Here is a 20101-nt window from a genome sequence, read left to right as displayed (position 1 = left end):
TTATTAATATATCTCTTGCCATGAAAATGCCTGCTACTTTAGTATTGTTGAAAAGTTTGAACACAATTCTCCCTATTGCAAAAACCAAATCATTGATGTGTGCAGTGAACATAATTGGTCCCAGAATAGAATCAGTCCCAGAACAGAATCCTGTGCGACACTGATGTCCACTTCCAACCACTCAAAGAAGCTGCCCTAAATGTGAGTATCTTTCTCATGCCTTATAACAATATTTTTTATCCAATTTTCTATCTTTCCTTTAATTCCATACCTCTAAAGCACTTGGGGATGTTTTTCGACATTAAAGGAACTTATGTAAATCAAGTTGTTGTTATTGTTAACTTGCCCCACTCGTGTCCTATATGACCCTTGCCCTGAACTTGTATTGGTTTCTAGTTTACCCCTGCTTCCCTTTAGCTCTGAGTTCATTTTGTCCATAAGAGCCACTTCCTGTTCTCTCCTTCCTATTTCCACTAAATTACTGACCACCGAAGTTCCTTCCCTGGCTCCCACATTAGCTAGCATTGTAACGGTTCTCTCCCCTCTGGTTCTGTTCCTCTCTCCCTAAAATCTGGTATCACCACCCCTCTCCTCAGAGAAACAACCCTGGCCCCTCCTTCTGCAAACCATCATCCCATCTCCTATCTCCCTCTCCAAAGTTCTTGAATGTGTTGCTGCCTCCCAAATTTGTGCCCACCCTTCCCGGGACTCTATGTTTGAATCCCTCTAATCAGGTTTTCACACTGCCACAGTACCAAACTGCTCTTATCAATGTCATAAATTACATCCTATGTGACTGTGACAAGGAAAAATTATCCCTACTTGAACTTCTTGACTTGTCTGCAGGTTATGGCACAATTGATCCCACCATCCTCTTCCAAAGCAGCTCAACCATTGTTTGGCTCACCTTGTTCCATTTCTATCTATCTAATTTCAGCCAGGAAATCCCCTTCAATGATTTCTTTTCCCACTTCCTCCATCTACCCCGGCATCCCTCCTCAAGGATCTATCCTTGGATCCCTGCAATTTCTCATCCATTCGAGGCCTCTAGGGAACATCATCTGGAAACAAAACATCAAACGTGAACACCGAACTTTATCTCACCATCGCCTCTTTTGACCCCTCCACTATCTCTAAATCATCAGATTGCTTGTCCAATATCCAGTATTGGATGAGCCAAAATTTCCTCCACTTAAATATTGGGAAGACTGAAGCCATTTTCTATCATTCCCCACTATAAACTCCATTCCTTAGCTTCTGATTCCATCCCTCTCACTGGCAACAGTCGGATACTGAATGAGACTGCAACCTCAATGTCATATCTGACTCCAAGATGAGCTTTCAAACATGTATCCGCACTGTCACTAAGACTGCCTATTTTCACCTCCATAACTTACAACTCCTGCAACCCTCCTTCATGCCTTTGTTATCTTCAGTATTGAATTTTCTATTGCACTCCTGGCTAGCCTCAAACATTCTATTTTCTATAAACTTTACATCATCTAAAACTCTGCTGACCATGTCCTAACTCATATCAAGCCCCCTCACAATCCCCCACTGTGTTCACTGACCTATGCTAGCCCCCAGTTGAACAACATGTCAATTTTAAAATTCTCATCCTTGCCCCATTACCCACCCCAACCATCTCTAAAATCGCTTCGAGCCCTACAACCCTTTGAGATTTCTGCATCCCTCTAAATCTGGCTCCTTGTGCATCCCTGATTTTAATTGCTTTACCATTGAAGGCCATGCCCTCAGCTGCATAGGCCCTTAACTCTGGAATTCCCTCCCTAACCCCTTTGCCTCTCTACTTCATCTTTCTCTTTTAAGACATTCCTTAAAACCTCCCGCTTTGACCAAGCTTTTGGTCATTTGCCCAAATATCCCTTCATATGTAGCTCGGTGTCAAATTTTGTTTTATAATATCTTTGTGAATCACCTTAAGACTTTTATGTTAAAGATGCTATATAAATACATGTTGTTGCATGTTGCCAAGGCTTTCAGAGAATGCATGTACATTTCCCACATTCACCTAAATATCACCTCCTCGAAGAATGCCTTTCCGAAATCCATGTTGGTTGTTCCTATCAATGTTCTTCCATCTAGAGTTTTTTTTTAATTCTAAAATTTTCTGTACGACAAGTGATAAATTGCAATTACCTAAATAAACAGTTACCTTTCTTGAAAATGGCTATTACATTGGCCTCTCTGCAGTTCTCGGCACAGATTCACTCTCAATAAAACTCGGAAATATTATTCCTAAGACCTCTACTATTCCTTTCATGGTCCTTTGATGTATCTAGTCAGGTCCTGGAACTATATTCTCCTTTAGCTCCACTAACTTCTCCATCCTGGATTTGTACTTTACCCCAAATCAAACTCTTCAATAATTCTTACTAAATTTAAACCCAGCTCCCTGATGCTCCACATTATCTAAATTCCATTTTCTTTATACCTCATATTGTATAAATGCAGCTCTCCTTTAGCCCTCACACCTTCTAATTCAAATCTATTATTCCTCACCTTATCTATATTCAGCTCTTTCTACCCTCTTCTATTTACATCTAACTCTCCTTACCTCTGGTAATGTCTAACTCCACCTCTCCTTACCCCTCCTTTAATCTAAATCCAGTTCTGTTTAGTCCTCACTCAACATAAATCCACCTCTTTTTACTCACAGAAGAAGTTTAATCCCTCTTATGCTGCAAGAATGGTGCGTGGAAGGAGTTGGGGCCAGTTTGAGTGCACCTACCTTACTTGCTGCACCATGACAACTTAGCGACATCTTATCTTCACTGGCTTTAAAGTTTGGTAAGGTTCTTGGTTAAGCACCCACCTAAAACAACATTAGGCCCCTTGAATATAGTGACCAGGAACTGTTTCAGAACCCAATTCTAAATTTGGCAAAATCAGTGTGGCATGCATCAAGAACCAGTGATTTTTTTTAAAAATTACTTTAATGAGTTCTCCTCCTGGCTTCACACAATACTGTGGGCTGCAACCAGATTGTATTCACCACTCTCCTATTTATCTCCCCTCCCACACCACTCTCCTATTTATCTCCCCTCCCAGGACCTGGTCAATTTTCAGGCAGCCCAGACTAGCAAGCTGCATTAGAATTCTGTTTTAGAATTCATGACTTTATCTTTGCACTCTGCCCACTTTGCATTGGTTTTCAGCATAAGACCAAGTTCTCAGCTTGTGTTTATAAGTAAATAATGCATTCAACGGTATTTGAATGACTACCTCATCTCACCAACTTGATACGAATCTAGACCAATTCCTGCCTTGGGTACAAAATGAATTCTGCTGGTAACATTTTGATTCCCAGTTGAAAAATGTCCACAGCATAAATTCAGACATTAATTGGCAAACTAACTCAGAGACCTTAAGTATGAAGTGTAAGAGAAATAGAAACATTACACAGGTGCATTGGAAGTGCTCTGAATCTGGAGTTCAGAATGATCAGGAGGGGTATAACAGCAGGTCTGAATTACACTTACAACTTAATTTTGAAGTATTGCCCCAGTGCTGATGTCACTCATTTTAATGAGTCAAAGTGTTAACAAGATAAACCAATCCTAGTATATTGTGAAGCCTCTGTGTAAGTGACTAGCCCAATTCCCTACACAGAGATGCTCACAGCCATGTTTGAGGGATTTGCCCCAGGCCATGGTGAGACCTATGAGAGTAACTCCAGGACAAGAGGCCTCAGTGAAAGACAAGTTTAAATCCAACAGTTTTTAATAGTTTTTGATAAAAACATAAACAAGATCAAATCAGATATTGCTGGATTATATTGTGCAGTATGACAAATTAACACTGGCTTTAGGTTAATCTGCATTGGTTTGTGAGTTATTCACATCAACTTATAAATAGCTGGTACTAATTTATGGTTAATCTACACTGATTGATGGATAATTTGTACTGAGTCTTTGGAAATTGGTTCAGAGTCTTAGTGAATGAACAATATGCCCTGTTCACATTATAAGCCCAAAGAAGTGAATTATAATATCCCCAAATACCAAATAACAGCCTAATCCTCTGGATTTCAGAGTGATCTTGCATCAGACATTCAGTCACAATCCAAACATGTCCTGAGAGAATATTTCTGCAATCACTCTTCGCAAACCTTCCAACCCATTTGTCCCCTCACACATTACAGTGTGAACCCCAAACACTGAGAATTAACCCTGTGGTCAATGCACCTGGCTTCAGATTTTTTTTTTGCAGTGATAATTAGCTTTTGGTTGACAAACTGTGCCAAAGAAACAAAAGAGGAACCATAACAGTGCCATTGACAGTAAGAGATGTAAAGGTCAAGGCAAGGAGAAGCCACAACATGAGCCACATGACAACTGCATGCAGGAGGGGGATGGGGGGGTGGGGGTGGGAGGGGTGGGCAGATGGGAAATAGGGAACCACCTCATGCTTAGAGAGCAACATACAGACAAACAGTAACAAAGAACCAGACAAAAGAAGCATTGGATTGTCCCCCACTGACTCACCATCCTCTGTGGGGACATAGATGTTTAGATACAAACAGTCTTCATTTTGATCCTGGATGTATGTTGCAACTATATCCAAATTTGCCGTGAACCAGATTGGTAACATTATTTCTGGTACCATACCGTGAATGTTTTGTGGGCAGACAGGGGCGAAGTGAGTAACATTACGTATTCCAGACCAGGAAGGCGGAGGTTCTGGTGGTTGGAACCTTTTCTCTCCAGTGGGAGCACTAGCATATGGAACTCCCAGGTATTGATCCACTGGCCCAAGTATGTCACTTGGCAAGGGAATTCGGATCCCCCGCAGTTTTCCATAATGAGTATTCACAGTTGGGTTGTTGATCTGACCCTCCAGCACTATGACCCTGACAGCGAAGCTGAATATCCACAGAACAGTACTGCAGTCTACATTTAAGAAAATGGTGGCTGTGCGTTGCAAAAAGGATAAAGGACAACTCCGTCTTGTGTAAAGAAACATTGTACACGATGACATTACCAGACTCTCACCAATATAAATTCCAAAAGCCCTTGGTGCCAATCAATAACTGCAATAAATCCAAAGGTCATGGACAGGGAGGTTCTTATCTTGTTACACTCGTTCCCACAAGGTTGTCAATCCATAGGAGAGCTGCAAAGCCAAGTAATCATCCTGCAGCAAAATTCTTGTCCAGTAGTTTCAGATCTGGAAGGTGCACATCTTGTCATCCAGATAAATGATTATTCTTCACTTGCATTTCTATTTCAAAGACAAATCCTGTTACAAGTAAACAGAAACAAATTTAGCTCACGCATCTGTATACGAAGCCCGATCTGTAAGGAAAGGGGCAAAAAAGGATTTAAAAAACTCAGCAAATGAGTAAACACAGACTTACAGTTATTAAATCCTCAGCCACCCAAATGTGTTGTTTTATTCATTAGGAGGAACATAATTTTTGACACTGAAATTCCTGGGTTATCAGATGACAAGTTCTATTTCTGCCACATTTAGACTAGACCTTTAAGTCTAAGGCTATCTGAGGCCAGGCCAACATCTTCTGCCCACAGTCCCCCTGTTTCAAGGGGCAATATAAGAGGAGTTTGTAAGCTATCACAAGAGTTCTTCCCTTTACTCTCATGAGATACCTCAGTAGAACTCACAGCATTTAAGACATGGCATGAGTTCCAAATCTTAACTAGAATAAGGTAATCAATCCAGATCAATGTTACTTCCCCTCTCAAGCCCTGAGTAGTTTAAAGTGGAAGCCAAAACTTTAGAAGTTACTTGGTTCATTTGAACCTTGGCAGCATGGCACTGCTCTGCCTCATATATGTAAACTGGGCCAGACTTGGCTGAGCGTCCTGCTGACCCCAGATATACAACTGAACCCCATGCCCAGGATTTGGGTGGACTGTGTAACCTGGGGAACAGTAGATGGGGTGCTGCACTTTGCAACATTTGTGGTGATATAGCAGTGCCCCTGGAACTTCAGGGCCACTGTATTTAACCAACTAATTTATAATTAGGACTTAATGACGTATGAAGGCATTTCTAAAATTTGAAATAACATGATGAGACATAAATTACAATGCCATTATTTTCAAATCGAACATCAAAATGCTGGAAATTGCTACTGAAACACCAATATAGATTTTCTGATTATGGACACAGCTTACACCTAATTGATTAGAGATAAGCTTGCTCTGCCATGCACAGAAATGTAACTTTTTTTGACCCAACTTTCCAAGGTCAGCATATTATCATAATTATAGATAAAAACAGATGCAGATTTAACATGTGGTGGAAGTGGAAAATTACATATCATTGAAATTTAAAGAACGGAGATAATTAGTGGTTGCAAAAAGGGTTTCCTGCAGCATCATGGCATGCATTATGGCAAGCCTGCTGGGAGGTGGAGTCAAACTTCAAGCAGCAAATGACCAAACTGTCACTGAATGTGCTAGCCTTATACTGCATGGCAGTTTCTGTTGCCCTTGCAGCAGATAGTACTGATCTGCATGTGGGTCTCCGAGGGCCTGAAAAGCATATAGCCCAAGGATATACCTGGACTTCTTTTATCAATGATAATTTGGCCAATCAGCATGCATTGGATCTTGACCACTATGGACAAGGATTCTTTTGCGCAATGCCAATGAAAACATGACAAATAATTGGATTATTTCAGAGGAACATCCAACAATTCAGTTGGTTAACATTAACCTATCTTAATGGTGTTATTGTGCCTGTTGTCCCAGTTTCCTTTGGGTATGCTCACCCTTGTCGTCTGCTAAAGTGTCGTCTTAATGTTGTGGCACTGAAAGATTATTTTACTATTATGCTTAGTTTCCCTATGTGGCAATATTTCCATTGGTTGCGGATCACTTTGATGAAACATGGGAGATTTATTTACATTTTAATTTATGGAAATAGCCATCCTGTAAATTGGTTCCTGGCACTTGGGTATGCAGAATGCTTGAATGCCATTTTCTTCGTCGATCCCATTCTCAGTCTGATATCTCCATCATTGGCTCCCTCCCACTGTTCTAAAGAAGTTCAACAGAAGCTCGAGGAACAGCACCTCATCTTTCAATTAGTGCTTTACAACCTTCCGGACTCAACATTGAGTTCAACAATTTCAGTTAATAATCACTGCTCCCTTTTTTTTTTGGAAAGAAGGTACTGGTAATAATTCTGAGGCTCACTCCTGCTTTCTGCCCTATCATAGAATTTCCCTTTTGTCCTTTTCTTTTTTAATTCAATTACGGGATGTGGGCACCGCTGGCTAGCCTAGCATTTATTGCCCATCCCTAATTGCCCTTCAGAAGGTGGTGGTGGTGAGCTCCAGCCCTTTTGATGCCTGTTGTTGCTTAATGCCTGTTAAATCTATATCATTTTCCAGTTTTAGTGAAAGATCATCAACCTGAAATGTTAATTCTTTTTTTTCTCCTCTTTGCACAGGTGCTTCCTGGCCTGCTGAATATTTCCAGCATTGTTTGTTTGTACATTCATCTCTGACTGCAGATGCAGGTGTATGGGTACCAACGATTGTGCAGGGAGTACTTCCTGAGCAACCTGATCTGCTTCCAATCCCTACCTTCCTCCCCTTTTTCTTCTTCTCCTTCTTTCAAACATATCGGATAGAAGGATTCTCCATTAGGGCCAGAAATAAAAAAATTAGAAAAACCCGAACAAAGCCTTATTGGAATCTAAATGCGAGAAGAAGAAAAACTGAATGAAGAGTAGAAATATATTATCCCTTCCATGATCTTCTATGTACTTGTTATCGCCAAGCAATCCTGGGTGTCCATTTCATATGGCTGGGCATGATTATAAATGGACAAGTACATTCATCTCTAGCGAAAAGGGTAAATAGGGTGGTCAACAGGACTTTAAACTAGAAAGTTGTGGGGGAGAGAAGAGTATAACTCCAAGAAGTATAACTAATGGGAAACAAAGCAGCAGGTTAGCGTGTAGGGGGATGGATTCAACTTCATGGAAAATTATGAAAAAACTGAAAAGAAAGGAGAGCCCAGGAGAGGATATTAAAGTATCCAGAATACAAAATAGGACAGAGTGTTTGGAAAGGGCTAGGAATCTGACTTCAAGAACATCAGATAAAGGGATGACAATGAGAAAGGGGATGGGAAATACAGGACTGAAGGTGTTGTATCTGAATGCACGCAGTATACGAAATAAGGTAAATGAGCTTGTGGCGCAGATTGAAATTGGCAGGTATGATGTGATGGGCATTACGGAGACATGGCTGCAAGGGGATCAGGACTGGGAGATAAATATCCAAGGATATACATCCTATTGAAAAGATAGGCAAGTTGGCAGAGGGGATGGGGTTGCTTTGTTAGTAAGAAATGAAATTAAGTCAATAGCAAGAAATGATGTTGGGTCAGATAATGTAGAATCTGTGTGTGTAGAGTTGAGAAACCGCAAAGCCTCCGAACAGTAGTCAGGATGTGGGGCACAAGATACACCAGGAGATAAAAAAGTGTGTAAGAAAGGCAAGGTTACAGTGATCATGGGGAATTTCAATATGCAAGTAGACTGGGAAAAAAATCAGGTTGGTAGTGGATCCCAAGAAAAGGAATTTGTGGAATGTCTACGAGATGGCTTTTTGGAGCAGCTTGTGGTGGAGCCCACTAGGGAACAGGCAATTCTAGATTTAATGTAGTGTAATGGGGCAGATTTGATAAGGGAGTTTAAGGGGTTGGCATCTGCATCTTGCATCTGCAGAGATGTAACTCCAGCAGACAGTGTGTGGAGGTTCCTCTTTCCAAAGGAAACTATGCCAGTGAATATGACTATGAGATGCCGGTGTCTAAACATTCTACTGGAAACTTCTTCAGGAGAACGCAACTACAGCATGCCATACTCTACATTGCATTTCATGAATAAAGGCATACTATGTGATCAGGAACCGTGTTGCTAATTTTGTCAGACCTGCAAAAATACCACTAACCATTTATGTAGACCCTGACAATCCTATCTGGGAATAATGATGGGAATCTGTCTGCTCTTGAATCTTTTACATCCAGATGGAGCCTTGTCTTAATGTCTCATTCTAAAATACAACATCTCAAACAATGCAGTATTTCTTCAGTGACTGACAAGTTGCAAGTCTAGAACATGTGTTCAAGTTCTGGCTAATCAACAGGGCAGGCCAAAACTCCTCACCCTCTTAGGCACCAAGAAACAGATGTTTGAGGCAGGAATCAAGAGTGAGGAAGTTTCCAGATGTCATGATCCTGTCCCCCCGTGACTACCACCCCTCCCAACCCAGGTCCCATTTCCCCCATTCACACCCAAATGCCCTTACCACCCATCCCTTAGCCATGCCCCTGCCACCCATCACCCAGCCATCCTCCCTGCCCCCATCCCCCACCTATGCCCCCCCGAAACCTCCCTCCACCACCCCTTATCTAAGGAAAGATATACTGGCAATGGAGGCAGTCCAGAAAAGGTTCACCAGGTTGATTCCGACCATGGAGGGATTTTATGAGGAGATGAGGAGGAATTTCTTCTCTCAGGCAATAGTTAATCTGTGGAATTCTTTTCCGCAACGAGCTGTGGAAGCTGGGTTATTCGGTATATTCAAGGCAGAGATAGACAGATTTTTAATCAGTAAGGGAATCAAGGGTTATGGGGAAAAGGCAGGAGAGTGGAGCTGAGGATTATCAGATCAGCCATGATCTCATTGAATGGTGGAGCAGACTCGATGGGCCGAATAGTCTACTTCTGCTCCTAGATCTTATGGTCTTATTACCCCCACCCCCTCGACCCCCTAACACCCCAACCCACAATACACCGCCACCCCGCTCCCTGACCCCCTAACACCTCAACCCCCTGCCAAGCCCCCAACGACCACCCCACACTCCCCACCCCACTATGCCCTGACCCTCCAAGCCTTCGTTGACCTCTGACCTCAGCTCTTTGATATGGTGATTTCTGAATTTTAGCCGATGATCTCACAGAAGCAACAGGTACATGACAAGGATCATCAATTGACCAGTGTACTTAACTAACGGTGCTTGCAGCTGAATTCTCTCACTTGCAGGTTTGGACAGAGTTCTTTGGAGACTAATAGTAGCTGTTGACAATAGTCCTTCTCACCTGAGCGAGAAGGACTGAGTTATTGACCTGAAGTGGCAGGGTGCCAGAGAGAAAGGGGATAGAGGGTGTAGGACTAAACCCAAACCCTGGCCATGAGCTCAGGAGAAAAGTATAGATACCGTCTCACAGCTCTTTCTTCAAGCAGTCAGAAAAACCTTCTATCTGCTAAATGACTTAAAAATTATTGTTTGTGCAATTAGAAGGTATATTTGGTTTGTATGCACTGTTAAGCATGCAGCTGAATCAGAGATCTTCCATGTTCTGCCCTGATGCAACATTACTTTCCTTCAGTATTTGCATAATAAAGTAGGAAATTAGACTGTGACAACAATTTGTGATGAACCAGAATTTCAAGAACCATAGTTCAGCTAGCTAACATGCACGTGCAAGTAGCAACTGATTATGTTATCATCCTGTAGAGACTGCTAAACTTTAAGAAATTTGAATTCGCAGTGACAAACTGAAAGGATCACACAATAGAATTTCAAGTTTTATAACTTTTACTGTAATAAACTAAAAGTAGCATAGACTAAGCACTATTTTTGTAGGCAACTTAAACTCTAAACTAAAGAAAAGTTTCCCCATTTAACTTTTAAAGTGACCAAAAATCTATCACCACAGTTATACTTTATATCATCCCTTTATTCTCTTTATTCACTTTAGTCTCACGGAACCAGTTCAAAGCTATTCGCATTTCCTGATGGCCTGCATCTTTTTTCCTTTCCCAATCAAGTACTTCTAATCCTAGGGCTGATTTTCATTATGGAGATACCTTCACTTTAGCCCTGGTTAGGTGAATCTTGCAGTGTCCCTTAAATCCTCATGAACTTGACTTCTTCAATCCAAGTGCGAGCTCCCACACACATTCAGCATGGCGAACAATGGGGTCAGCATTTTCTCTGCTTCTGGTGCAGGACTACCTGCCTCTACTTCCCTGCTCTCTATTTTTGATTCTTACAGATTGACTTGGGTATGTGAGGTTCAGTGATATCTTAGGAAATCTGTAAACCAATACTATGATGGCTTGCTATGGACCCTTCCTGCTGACAAAAGGTGGTGCTGTTGTTGGCTGGCATACCGACCTCTACCAAACAGAGGCTGAATGACAAGTCGCTCATACTACCTCCTACCTCCCATGGAGCATGACCATCAACAAACATCAAGCCATTGTTTCCAGCACTGTCACTAATGTTATCTCCTCTGGAGATTTTCCCTCCATGGCCTCCAACCTCAATCCTCCAGCCCAAAAAGCCCATTTTGTATCTCCTTCCCAAATCCATAAACAGGACTGCCCTTGTAGACCCGTTATTTTGGTCTGTTCCCACCTCACTCAACTCTACTTCAACTCTATTTTTCTCTGCTTGTTATCTCTCTTCCCACCTGCAACTCTTCCAACATATTAACTGTTTCACTTTGACTGGTCCTAGCCATCTCCTTTTTCACATGCACATCCAGTCCCTATTCATTGCCATCCCCCAACCGTCTGACCGCTCTCCAGTTCTCCCTTGAATTTAGGCCCAGCTAGTCTCTATCTGCCAACACCCTCCTCCACCTTGCTGAACTTGATCTCATGTTGAGAACTTCTGCAACTCCACGTACCTCCTCCAGATAAAAGGTGTTACAATGTTTACCCTCTGAGGTCCTAGCTATGCCTGTCATGCTAGTTCTACTGAGGATCCCTCCCTCACCTCTTTTTACTGTACATTTATGACTATATCCGTGCCCTTTCCTATTCCTCTCCTGAACTGGAAAATTTCATCGACGTTCCATTATCCAACCTTCTTTTGCCTTAGCATGGTCTCTTCCCTTCACTTCCTTGACTTCTTGTTCCCCACTTCTGGAGATAGGCTAGCAACCACAACTCACTATAAGCCAAGTGACTCCCACAGAAACTTTGACTACACTTCCTCACATCCTGCTTCCTGTAAGTATTCTATTTCATTCTCCCCATTTCTCCATCTCTGTCACAACCATTCTAGTGATGCAACCTTTCATAATAGCGCTTCCATGCCTTCCTTTTTCCTCAACCGAGGCTTCCCACTACAGTGGTTGGCAAGGCACTCCACCATGTCCATCCTGCTTCAAGCATATCTGCCCTCACTTTTCCCCTCCCTCCCAGAACTTGTTCTGACCTTCCAAACGACCAACCTCCACCACCTCCAGTGTTTTGTCACCACTAAACACGTCTTTCCCTCTCCTTCCCTTTCAGCATTCCAAAGGAACAGTTGCCTCCGCGATACTCTGGTCCATTCCTCAATCATGCCCAACACCTCCTTACCTTCCTATCTCACTGCATATTTCCATACCAGCGCAGGACTTGCAACAACTGCCGTTTTACTTCCTCATCGTCACTGTCCAAGACCAAACACTCCTTCCAGGTGAAACAGCAATTCACTTGTACTTCTTTCAACTTAGCTTACTGCTTTCGCTACTCATGATGTTATCTCAACTACAAGCGCTGACTGGATGATTCTTTTGCAGAACAACTCCTTTCAGTCCATAAGCATAACCCCAAGTTTCCAGTCGCCTGTCATTTTAATTTCCACATTGCTCCTACTCTGATCTTTCAGACCTCAGCCTTCTGCAGCATTCTAACGAAGCTCAACACAAGCTTGAGGAACAGCATCACATCTTTCAACTGGGCACTTTACAGCCTTTTGGACTCAATACTGACTTCAGCAATTTTAGAATGTGAACTCAATAGCCAGATTGTTTCCCTTCACTTTGCTGTTTTTTTTCTCTGTCTGTTTTTCCTTTCCTTTCAGACAGCAGCTATTCATAATCCTGCCATTCACAACCCCTCTAGGCATATCTTTTGTTTCTTTACTTGACCCATTACCACTCCCTTTGGCTTTGCACCATGAACCTTTTTGTCATTTAATTTTTCCTGCCCTCCACCCTTTCACTTGCTCGTAATCTATTAGGTTTTTAAACTTTTTCCAGTTATGATGATAGTTCATGGGCCTGAAACATTACCTCTACTTCTCTCTCCACCAAAACTTAAGTGGACCAGCCATATAAATACTGTGGCTACAAGAGCAGGTTAGAGGCTGGGAAGTCTGTAGCGAATGATTTATTTCCTGACTCCCTAAAGCTTGTCCAACATCTGCAAAGTACAAGTCAGGTGTATGATGCTATACTTTCCACTTGTCTGGATGGGTGCAGCTCCAACACCACTCAAGAAGCTCGACATTATCCAAGGCATAACAGCCCCTTTGATCAGTATCCCAAGCACCACCTTAAACATTCATTTCCTCCACCACTGGTGCATAGTGGCAAATTGTATGTACCATCTACAAGATGCACTGTAGTCTTTCGCCAAGGCTCCTTCGACAGCACCTCCCAAACCTGCGATCTCAACCAGAGGAACAGGGCAGCAGAACACCACCACCTACCAGTTCCCCATCAAATCATACACCATCCTGAAATGAAATTATATTGCTTTTCCTCCAGTGTTGCTAGGACAAACACCTGGAACACTCTCCTTAACAGCACTGTGGGGTACCTACTTGTTGGCAGTGGGTCAAGAAGGTAGCTCACCGCCACCTTCTAAAGACAATTAGGGATGGGCAATAAATGCTGGCCTAGCCAACAACGTTCACATCCCAAGAATAAATTAAAATATGCTGCAAGACCTGCTGAGTTTTTCAAGCTTTTCTGTTCTAATTTCAGATTTTCAGCATCTACAGCATTTTGCTTTTGTCCCTGATTCTTCAACGTTTTCTGCACTGTGTCATCTTTCATAACTTCTACTTGCAGAAAAGATGGTATTTGTTAAGAGGAAATAAAGATGCATAGTGGAAGACTAAAAGAACATGGATGTCTTAAACCCATTAAGGGGTCAAGCTGGCAATAATTGATGTATAGGTGTGCAGAAGGAGTGGATCATACTGAAATTGCAAGCTACCACACAGCTAACCACCATTCTTCATTATGAACATGTCAAGCAATTTAGCACTCTGATCGTCAGTGGCACACTGCCTTTCTGCCATACCATTATAAGTACTTTGCAATGCAATTGAGTTTGTAATGTGCTTCAGCTAGAACATTTGTTCTCATTGGAAACCCAGTGTATGATAGGGAGGGCTAGGTTTGTGCCCAAAATATGCTGCAGCTAACACCAATAAATTTTATGGGGTCAGCTTCATTTAAAAGTTTTAGCTGGGTCCCACCTGTTTCAAGGAGTTTGCCTTATAGAAGGGACAAAGTTTGTTGTTACCAATCTCAGGGCAGTGGCAGAGCAGATTAAATTTTTGTTTTAAATTTAAAAAGCTTGCACAGAATATGCACACCAAATCAAATCAATTAATCAATCACCTCACAATCAATTACATTATTTTGTGGAAATGCGGGGAGCGGAAGGTAAGAAAGATTCAAGCTTTAAACTGCCTGCCACCCACCATAAAAACATGGTATGTCAATGATGTACCAACACCTCCAGCATCCCAGTGTTGTTACGGCAATAACGATGGAATATACATCATATTTAACCATAATTAATGTGTTACTTAAATTAAGACACCCATATTAGGGTAAATGTATTGAACTGTCACCATTTCACCTAGCAGCAAATCCCAGAAATGGCCGCAAAATGCACGGAGATTGCAAATTGGCTCCATGCACAACACAGCATTTGCAAAATCTAGAGTAATCCAGCCAAAAAATCTGTATTTACAGGTCCACTCTCTTTTTTGTTTAGACAAGCTGAGGAATAGACTGAAGTCTCTAAGGTGTCAGGTAACTGACACCTCACAGCACCCAATGGAACAAGCATCAATTCAGCACCATGACAGACATAATGGATGATAATGATGTGAGCTAGACAGGGAGGATGCATAAAGTTAGTCACAAAGCACTGGTGAGAAGCAGAAGTGGCGTTAGCTGCCCAGAACTAGGGGATTCTTATGGGAAGCTGGCACTGCTGCAACATCTGGAGATTCCAATCTGACAGGGTCTCCTTATGAACAAAAAATACTATCTGAAGAAGCAAGGACAAAAACCACTTGTCTCTATGCAAATACCACGAGGCGTGGACATAATGTAGCACTGTCCATTACAATGATCTCTGTGGCCACAAAGGAAAGGATGTCCTCTTTCCATCTGCCTCACAACATGTGCCTTCAGTCATGAAGGGCTGTGACAGTATTTCTCATTAATGTTCAAACTACTGCTCTGGAGGTATTGGGAGTCAACCTGCAAAATGCTTGCTTCGCTGGTCTCCATATGCTTGAGGATGGGCTGCAGACCCTCCCTTGAGGCAAAGATCTGACAACACCATAGGTACCCATTTTTCTACTTATAGGTTGATCAGGCTGGAGTTGACATGGTATTTTTCAGCAGGGGTTGATGGGTCATTGTCAAGGGCCAGATGAATGACTCCTTAGATCACCGTATCACTATGCTTCCTCATGCGAGAGAATCAAAATGCCAAAAATCATTCAGCAAGTGTCAGCTACAGCGATCGTAAGCACAACTGCCTCAAAGGGGCCCACTTTGCCTACAGCCCATGTGATATTTCCAGCATTCGAAAACTTGCATTAATGCTCCATAGCAAGTCAGAAAAGATGCTCCTTCAATTTTAGAATGACAAAGCAACAAACGGAAGATATTGGTCATGAACTTAACTTAAGAAAATGCTGCCTTTTCTGTCTTTGTCATCCCTATCTTTATCTCCCCATGTTCACAGCTAGGGGGTAGGGACAACAGTTACGTTGAGTACCTGCGGCTGTAGTGTTCCCAACACAATTTCTGTGAGATAGTTATTGATTACCAACACAAGTTAAAATATTGCTTATGTTCTTTGGTCTCTGTGGCCTATCTTATTATTTTAACCACTTTTGATCTCATATTTTAAAAAGCTTGTTTGAATACACTTAGCTTTAAAACAGAACACTTGAATACAACTTAATTCTACATCCTTTCCATGAAGAAAAAACACAATTCCTGAAACACAGTGCTGAGGGACTGCTGCACTGCTAGATGTGCTGACTTTCAAAGAAATGTTAAACTGAGGGCCTTTCCCCACAGCTCAATGTCAAAGATTCATTGGCATTTATCTCATAGTTTTGTGTTTCCTATATTAAAACACTGACTTCAAACATTACTTAATTGACTGTAAAGCACATTGGGGCATCCAGAGTTCATGAAAGTAAATGAATGTTATTTAAATATAACAGATAACTTGTGACATGCAAACTGTCAGAAGGGGAGACACTGTTACAATCACGTAGACAACACAACAGTTATTGCAATAAAAACAGTGCTTTGTAACTGTAAATTGTGTCAAGGCTAGGTATATTGCAATACTTGGAAGGGAATCATTTATAAAGTAAATCAGTCTGTTATCATAGAACAGTGCAGCAAAATTTCTTAAACTGAACATAAGTCAACCCTTTTGGACAAAAATCTAGTTACTTCCAATTCCCCACTCTTTCACCATATCCCTGCAATTCTTTCTCCTTTAAGTGTTTATTCAATTCCTTTTTGAAAATGTTATGGACAATGTATAATACCTAAATATAGGTTTTGTTCATGAACCTGCATGCTAGGGTGTTTAGATAGACTTGTCACTGAAAGATTTCAGTTTTTGTATATATATATTTTTACTGAAAGTAAATTCAGAGATGAACCACAACCAGAAGGGGGGCCACTCCCTCAATGTCCAGTCAGTATGCAACCAAACTCAGCCAATCATGTAGGCCAGTATCTTGGCAGCAGTAATGACACTTTCATTCTACGGTAATCTTCTGTTCCATCAGCATTTGGCCACCACAAGTAACCAGAGGGTGGTTCTGTTGGATCGAAATCCCCTCCAACTGGGAAATTTATTAAACATAATTTCAAACCACAGACATGTTTTGACCTCATGATTGGAACTATAAATTACAAAAGAAAAGCTATAATCAGCAATACAGGGCTGGGCAGCTAGGGGTTAATTTGGATATTTAGTGAAAACACAATGACTCATCAAAAAGGCTTTGGAGATGCTCAATCAAGAAATCTGCTTACCCAATACAACGGCACAAAGGACATATGATTAGTACAATACACTCAAAAGAATTATACAACTAAAGTCTGCACCACAGACAATAGTACAGGAATAGGGTCACTCAAACCCTCATTAACTTTAGAACGAGGTACTGTTACTGTGCCACCTCAAACAGCAGGAGAATTGCTCATACAATGAGAACTGATAATATTCATCTGGATACATCTTCTATGGAAAACCCCATAAAGTTTCAACCAGCAGGAGCTGATGACATTTGCCTGGACTTCACGTGGAATCAACTAAATAGACATTGGAACAACAGAAAATATGTTTTGACATGTGAGTTAAATTATTATAAAAGAAGGGCAGATCAGAGTGGAAGGCTGCTGTATTTCAGTGGTGGAGACTGCAGGTGACTTTGCAGGTTGGTCTCAAGCAGTTTTGCCCTAAAAGGCCCAGCTTTGGACTGCACCATTGACATGAGCAGAAGTCAAAATTGGCTGGCTGAGAGGCACCAGCAAGGGAATGTGAACTGACAGTGGTAGGATCGAGGTCAAATACTACCATCCTGATGGAGGTTCAAAGGTTCATGCTCCATGGAGTCACTGCTATTCCCTTGGAGCAGTGCCTCAGCATTCCTCATAACCTGCTGGTGAGCAGGCTGCTGGGCTACTTTCTTGCAAGCCCTTTGAAAACTGATATCCGTACAATGATGGCAACAGTCTGAAACTGTGTGGCAACAAGCTGAAGTTAGATGGCATCTGCCTGTGTTGCAATGGAAGCTAAAATATCAGTCATCAGGGTCCAAAAGTGTGCTAATAGAACTGGCCACGACTTCTAATCTGAAAAGAATGGGCTCCAAGCTCTGCAGAAAGCAATATGCAAGGTTAGAGCTGGATTCCTCCTTGCTCCTTGGCAGTGACCATAGGCTTTATGGCAGCTCTGCCCATACACCAAGCAGGTCTGTGTGCATACCATCAGCCTTTTTCTATAGGTTGCCCATTAGTGTCCTCATCTGAGTCCTCTGCAGCAGTACCCATGTGCAACCTCAACCTCAGGGAACATGGCACCTGCACTATACTTTGCCACTGCTATGGCTGTGGGCCACTATTGACCAGTGTCTCACCACTTGCAGACTCTACCTCCTGCTACCCTCTATGCCACGTCAGTGACTAAATTGGTGGCTGCGAGTGTGAGGTTGTATTTCTTCATCATCAGTATATTCTCCTTTCACTTCTTGGTCCTGCAACTCTGCTTCATCAGGATGCAACCTGAAAGGAGAAAGGCACAAGGGTGGTGTTGCTAGGAGGGAAAGGGGTGGAAGCAAGAGTTGCATGCTTACATCATCTGCAACTTGAAATCAGAAGAGATTGTGGAATGAGGGTCAAGTGGGATGTGAGGAGGAGGAGGAGGATTAGATATGAGCATACCATCATCTTTGATGGTTTCAGCCCCACTACTGGCCACAGCCTCAGTCATAGCTGACCCAATGATGGCGAGTATTATTTTCCCCATCAGGATCAGGGCATGCCTATCCTTTGCCTGCAGTCTGTCACCGTGTAGTACAGAAAGAGAAAGAAAAATGTGTCAGTGAATGTGATGCACTGTGTAGAGAGATGTGCCTGTCATAGTTGAATAACTGGCAATGTGTGAGATATGGGTTTGAGGCTTGCAGAAGTGCTAAATACATAAGGGGAGGTGAAGTTATGAAGGTGAAGTATGAATATGGTTGATAGACATTTTTGGCGGTAAATGATGAGGTGGGAAGTGAACTGAGCAGTGATGAGGCCAGTTGGTGGAGTGAGGTGTCAGCCTGGTGAAGCTGCAACATTGGACTACTTGCGTGCCAAACAGTGGAGGCAGCATCAATAGACTAAGCAATTCCACAATCAAAGCTCTGCCGTCCTGCCACATCCAGTCATGAATGGTGGTGAACAACTAGACAACTAACTGGAGGAGGAGGCTCCACAAATATCTCTTAATGATAGGGGACACTCAGTGCAAACATCAGTGCAAAAAAACACTGAAGCAGTTGCAACTATCATCAGCCAGAAGTGCTGAGTGGATGATCCATCTCAGCCTACTCCTGAGGTCCTCAGCATCACTGATGCCAGTCTTTAGCCAATTCGATTCACCCCACGTGATATCAAGAAATGGCTGAAGGCACTGAATACTGCAGAGGCTATAGGCCCTACAAGATTCTGGCCATAGTACTGAAATCTTGTGCTCCAGAACTAGCTGCACCCTAAGCCAAGCTGTTCTAGTACAGCTACAACAGTGGCATCTACCCAGCAATGTATGGAAACCTGGAAAATTGCACAGGTATGTCCTGTCCACAAAAATCAGGACAAATCCAACCCAGCCAATTACTGCCCCATCAGTTCACTTTTGATCATTAGCAAAGTGATGGAATGGGTCATCGACAGTTCTATCAAGCAGCATGTACTCAGTTTGGGTTCCACCAGAGCCCTCGGCTCCTGACTTCATTACAGCCTTGGCCCAAACATGAACAAAAGAGCTGAAATCCAGAGGTGAGAGTGACTGCCCTTGACATCAAGGTAGCATTTGACAGAATGAGGCATCAAGAACCTGAACCAAACTGGAGTCAATGAGAATAAGGGGGAAACCTCCGCTGGCTGGAGTCTTACCTAGCACAAAGGAAAATGGCTGTCATTGTTGGAAGTCAATCACCTCAATCCCAGGACATCACTACAGGAGTTCCTCAGGGTAATGTCCTAGGCCCAACTATCTTCAGCTGCTTCATCAATGACTGTCCTTCAATCATCAGGTCAGAAATGGGAACATTGCACAATACTCAGCACCATCCGCAACACCTCTAATACTGAAGCAGTCCATGTCCGTATGCTGCAAGACCTGGACAAAATTCAGGCTTCGGCTGTTAAGTGGCAAGTAACAGTGATGCCACACAAATGCCTGGCAATGACCATCTCCAACAAGAGAGAATCCAACCTTCTCCCCTTGACATTCAATTTCATTATCATCACT

At 42.4% G+C, this 20101-nt stretch overlaps 1 protein-coding gene across 1 annotated transcript in view; it reads right to left on the bottom strand.

The window, feature by feature from the left end:
* The window catches only part of nlgn3a (neuroligin 3a), a 257150-nt gene that overhangs the window by 183205 nt on the left and 53844 nt on the right, over positions 1–20101 (bottom strand). The window contains exon 2 of the mRNA XM_041195469.1: positions 4509–5262. Coding sequence (XP_041051403.1) covers positions 4509–5001 — 493 coding nt within the window. The 5' untranslated portion in view covers positions 5002–5262. The remainder of the gene's footprint in view (positions 1–4508; positions 5263–20101) is intronic.

The sequence above is a fragment of the Carcharodon carcharias genome, chromosome 9 (assembly GCF_017639515.1).
Source record: "Carcharodon carcharias isolate sCarCar2 chromosome 9, sCarCar2.pri, whole genome shotgun sequence".
Lineage (NCBI taxonomy): Eukaryota > Metazoa > Chordata > Chondrichthyes > Lamniformes > Lamnidae > Carcharodon > Carcharodon carcharias.
The sequence above is the reverse complement of the archived record's forward strand: the minus strand, read 5'-3'. Positions and strand labels throughout refer to the sequence as shown.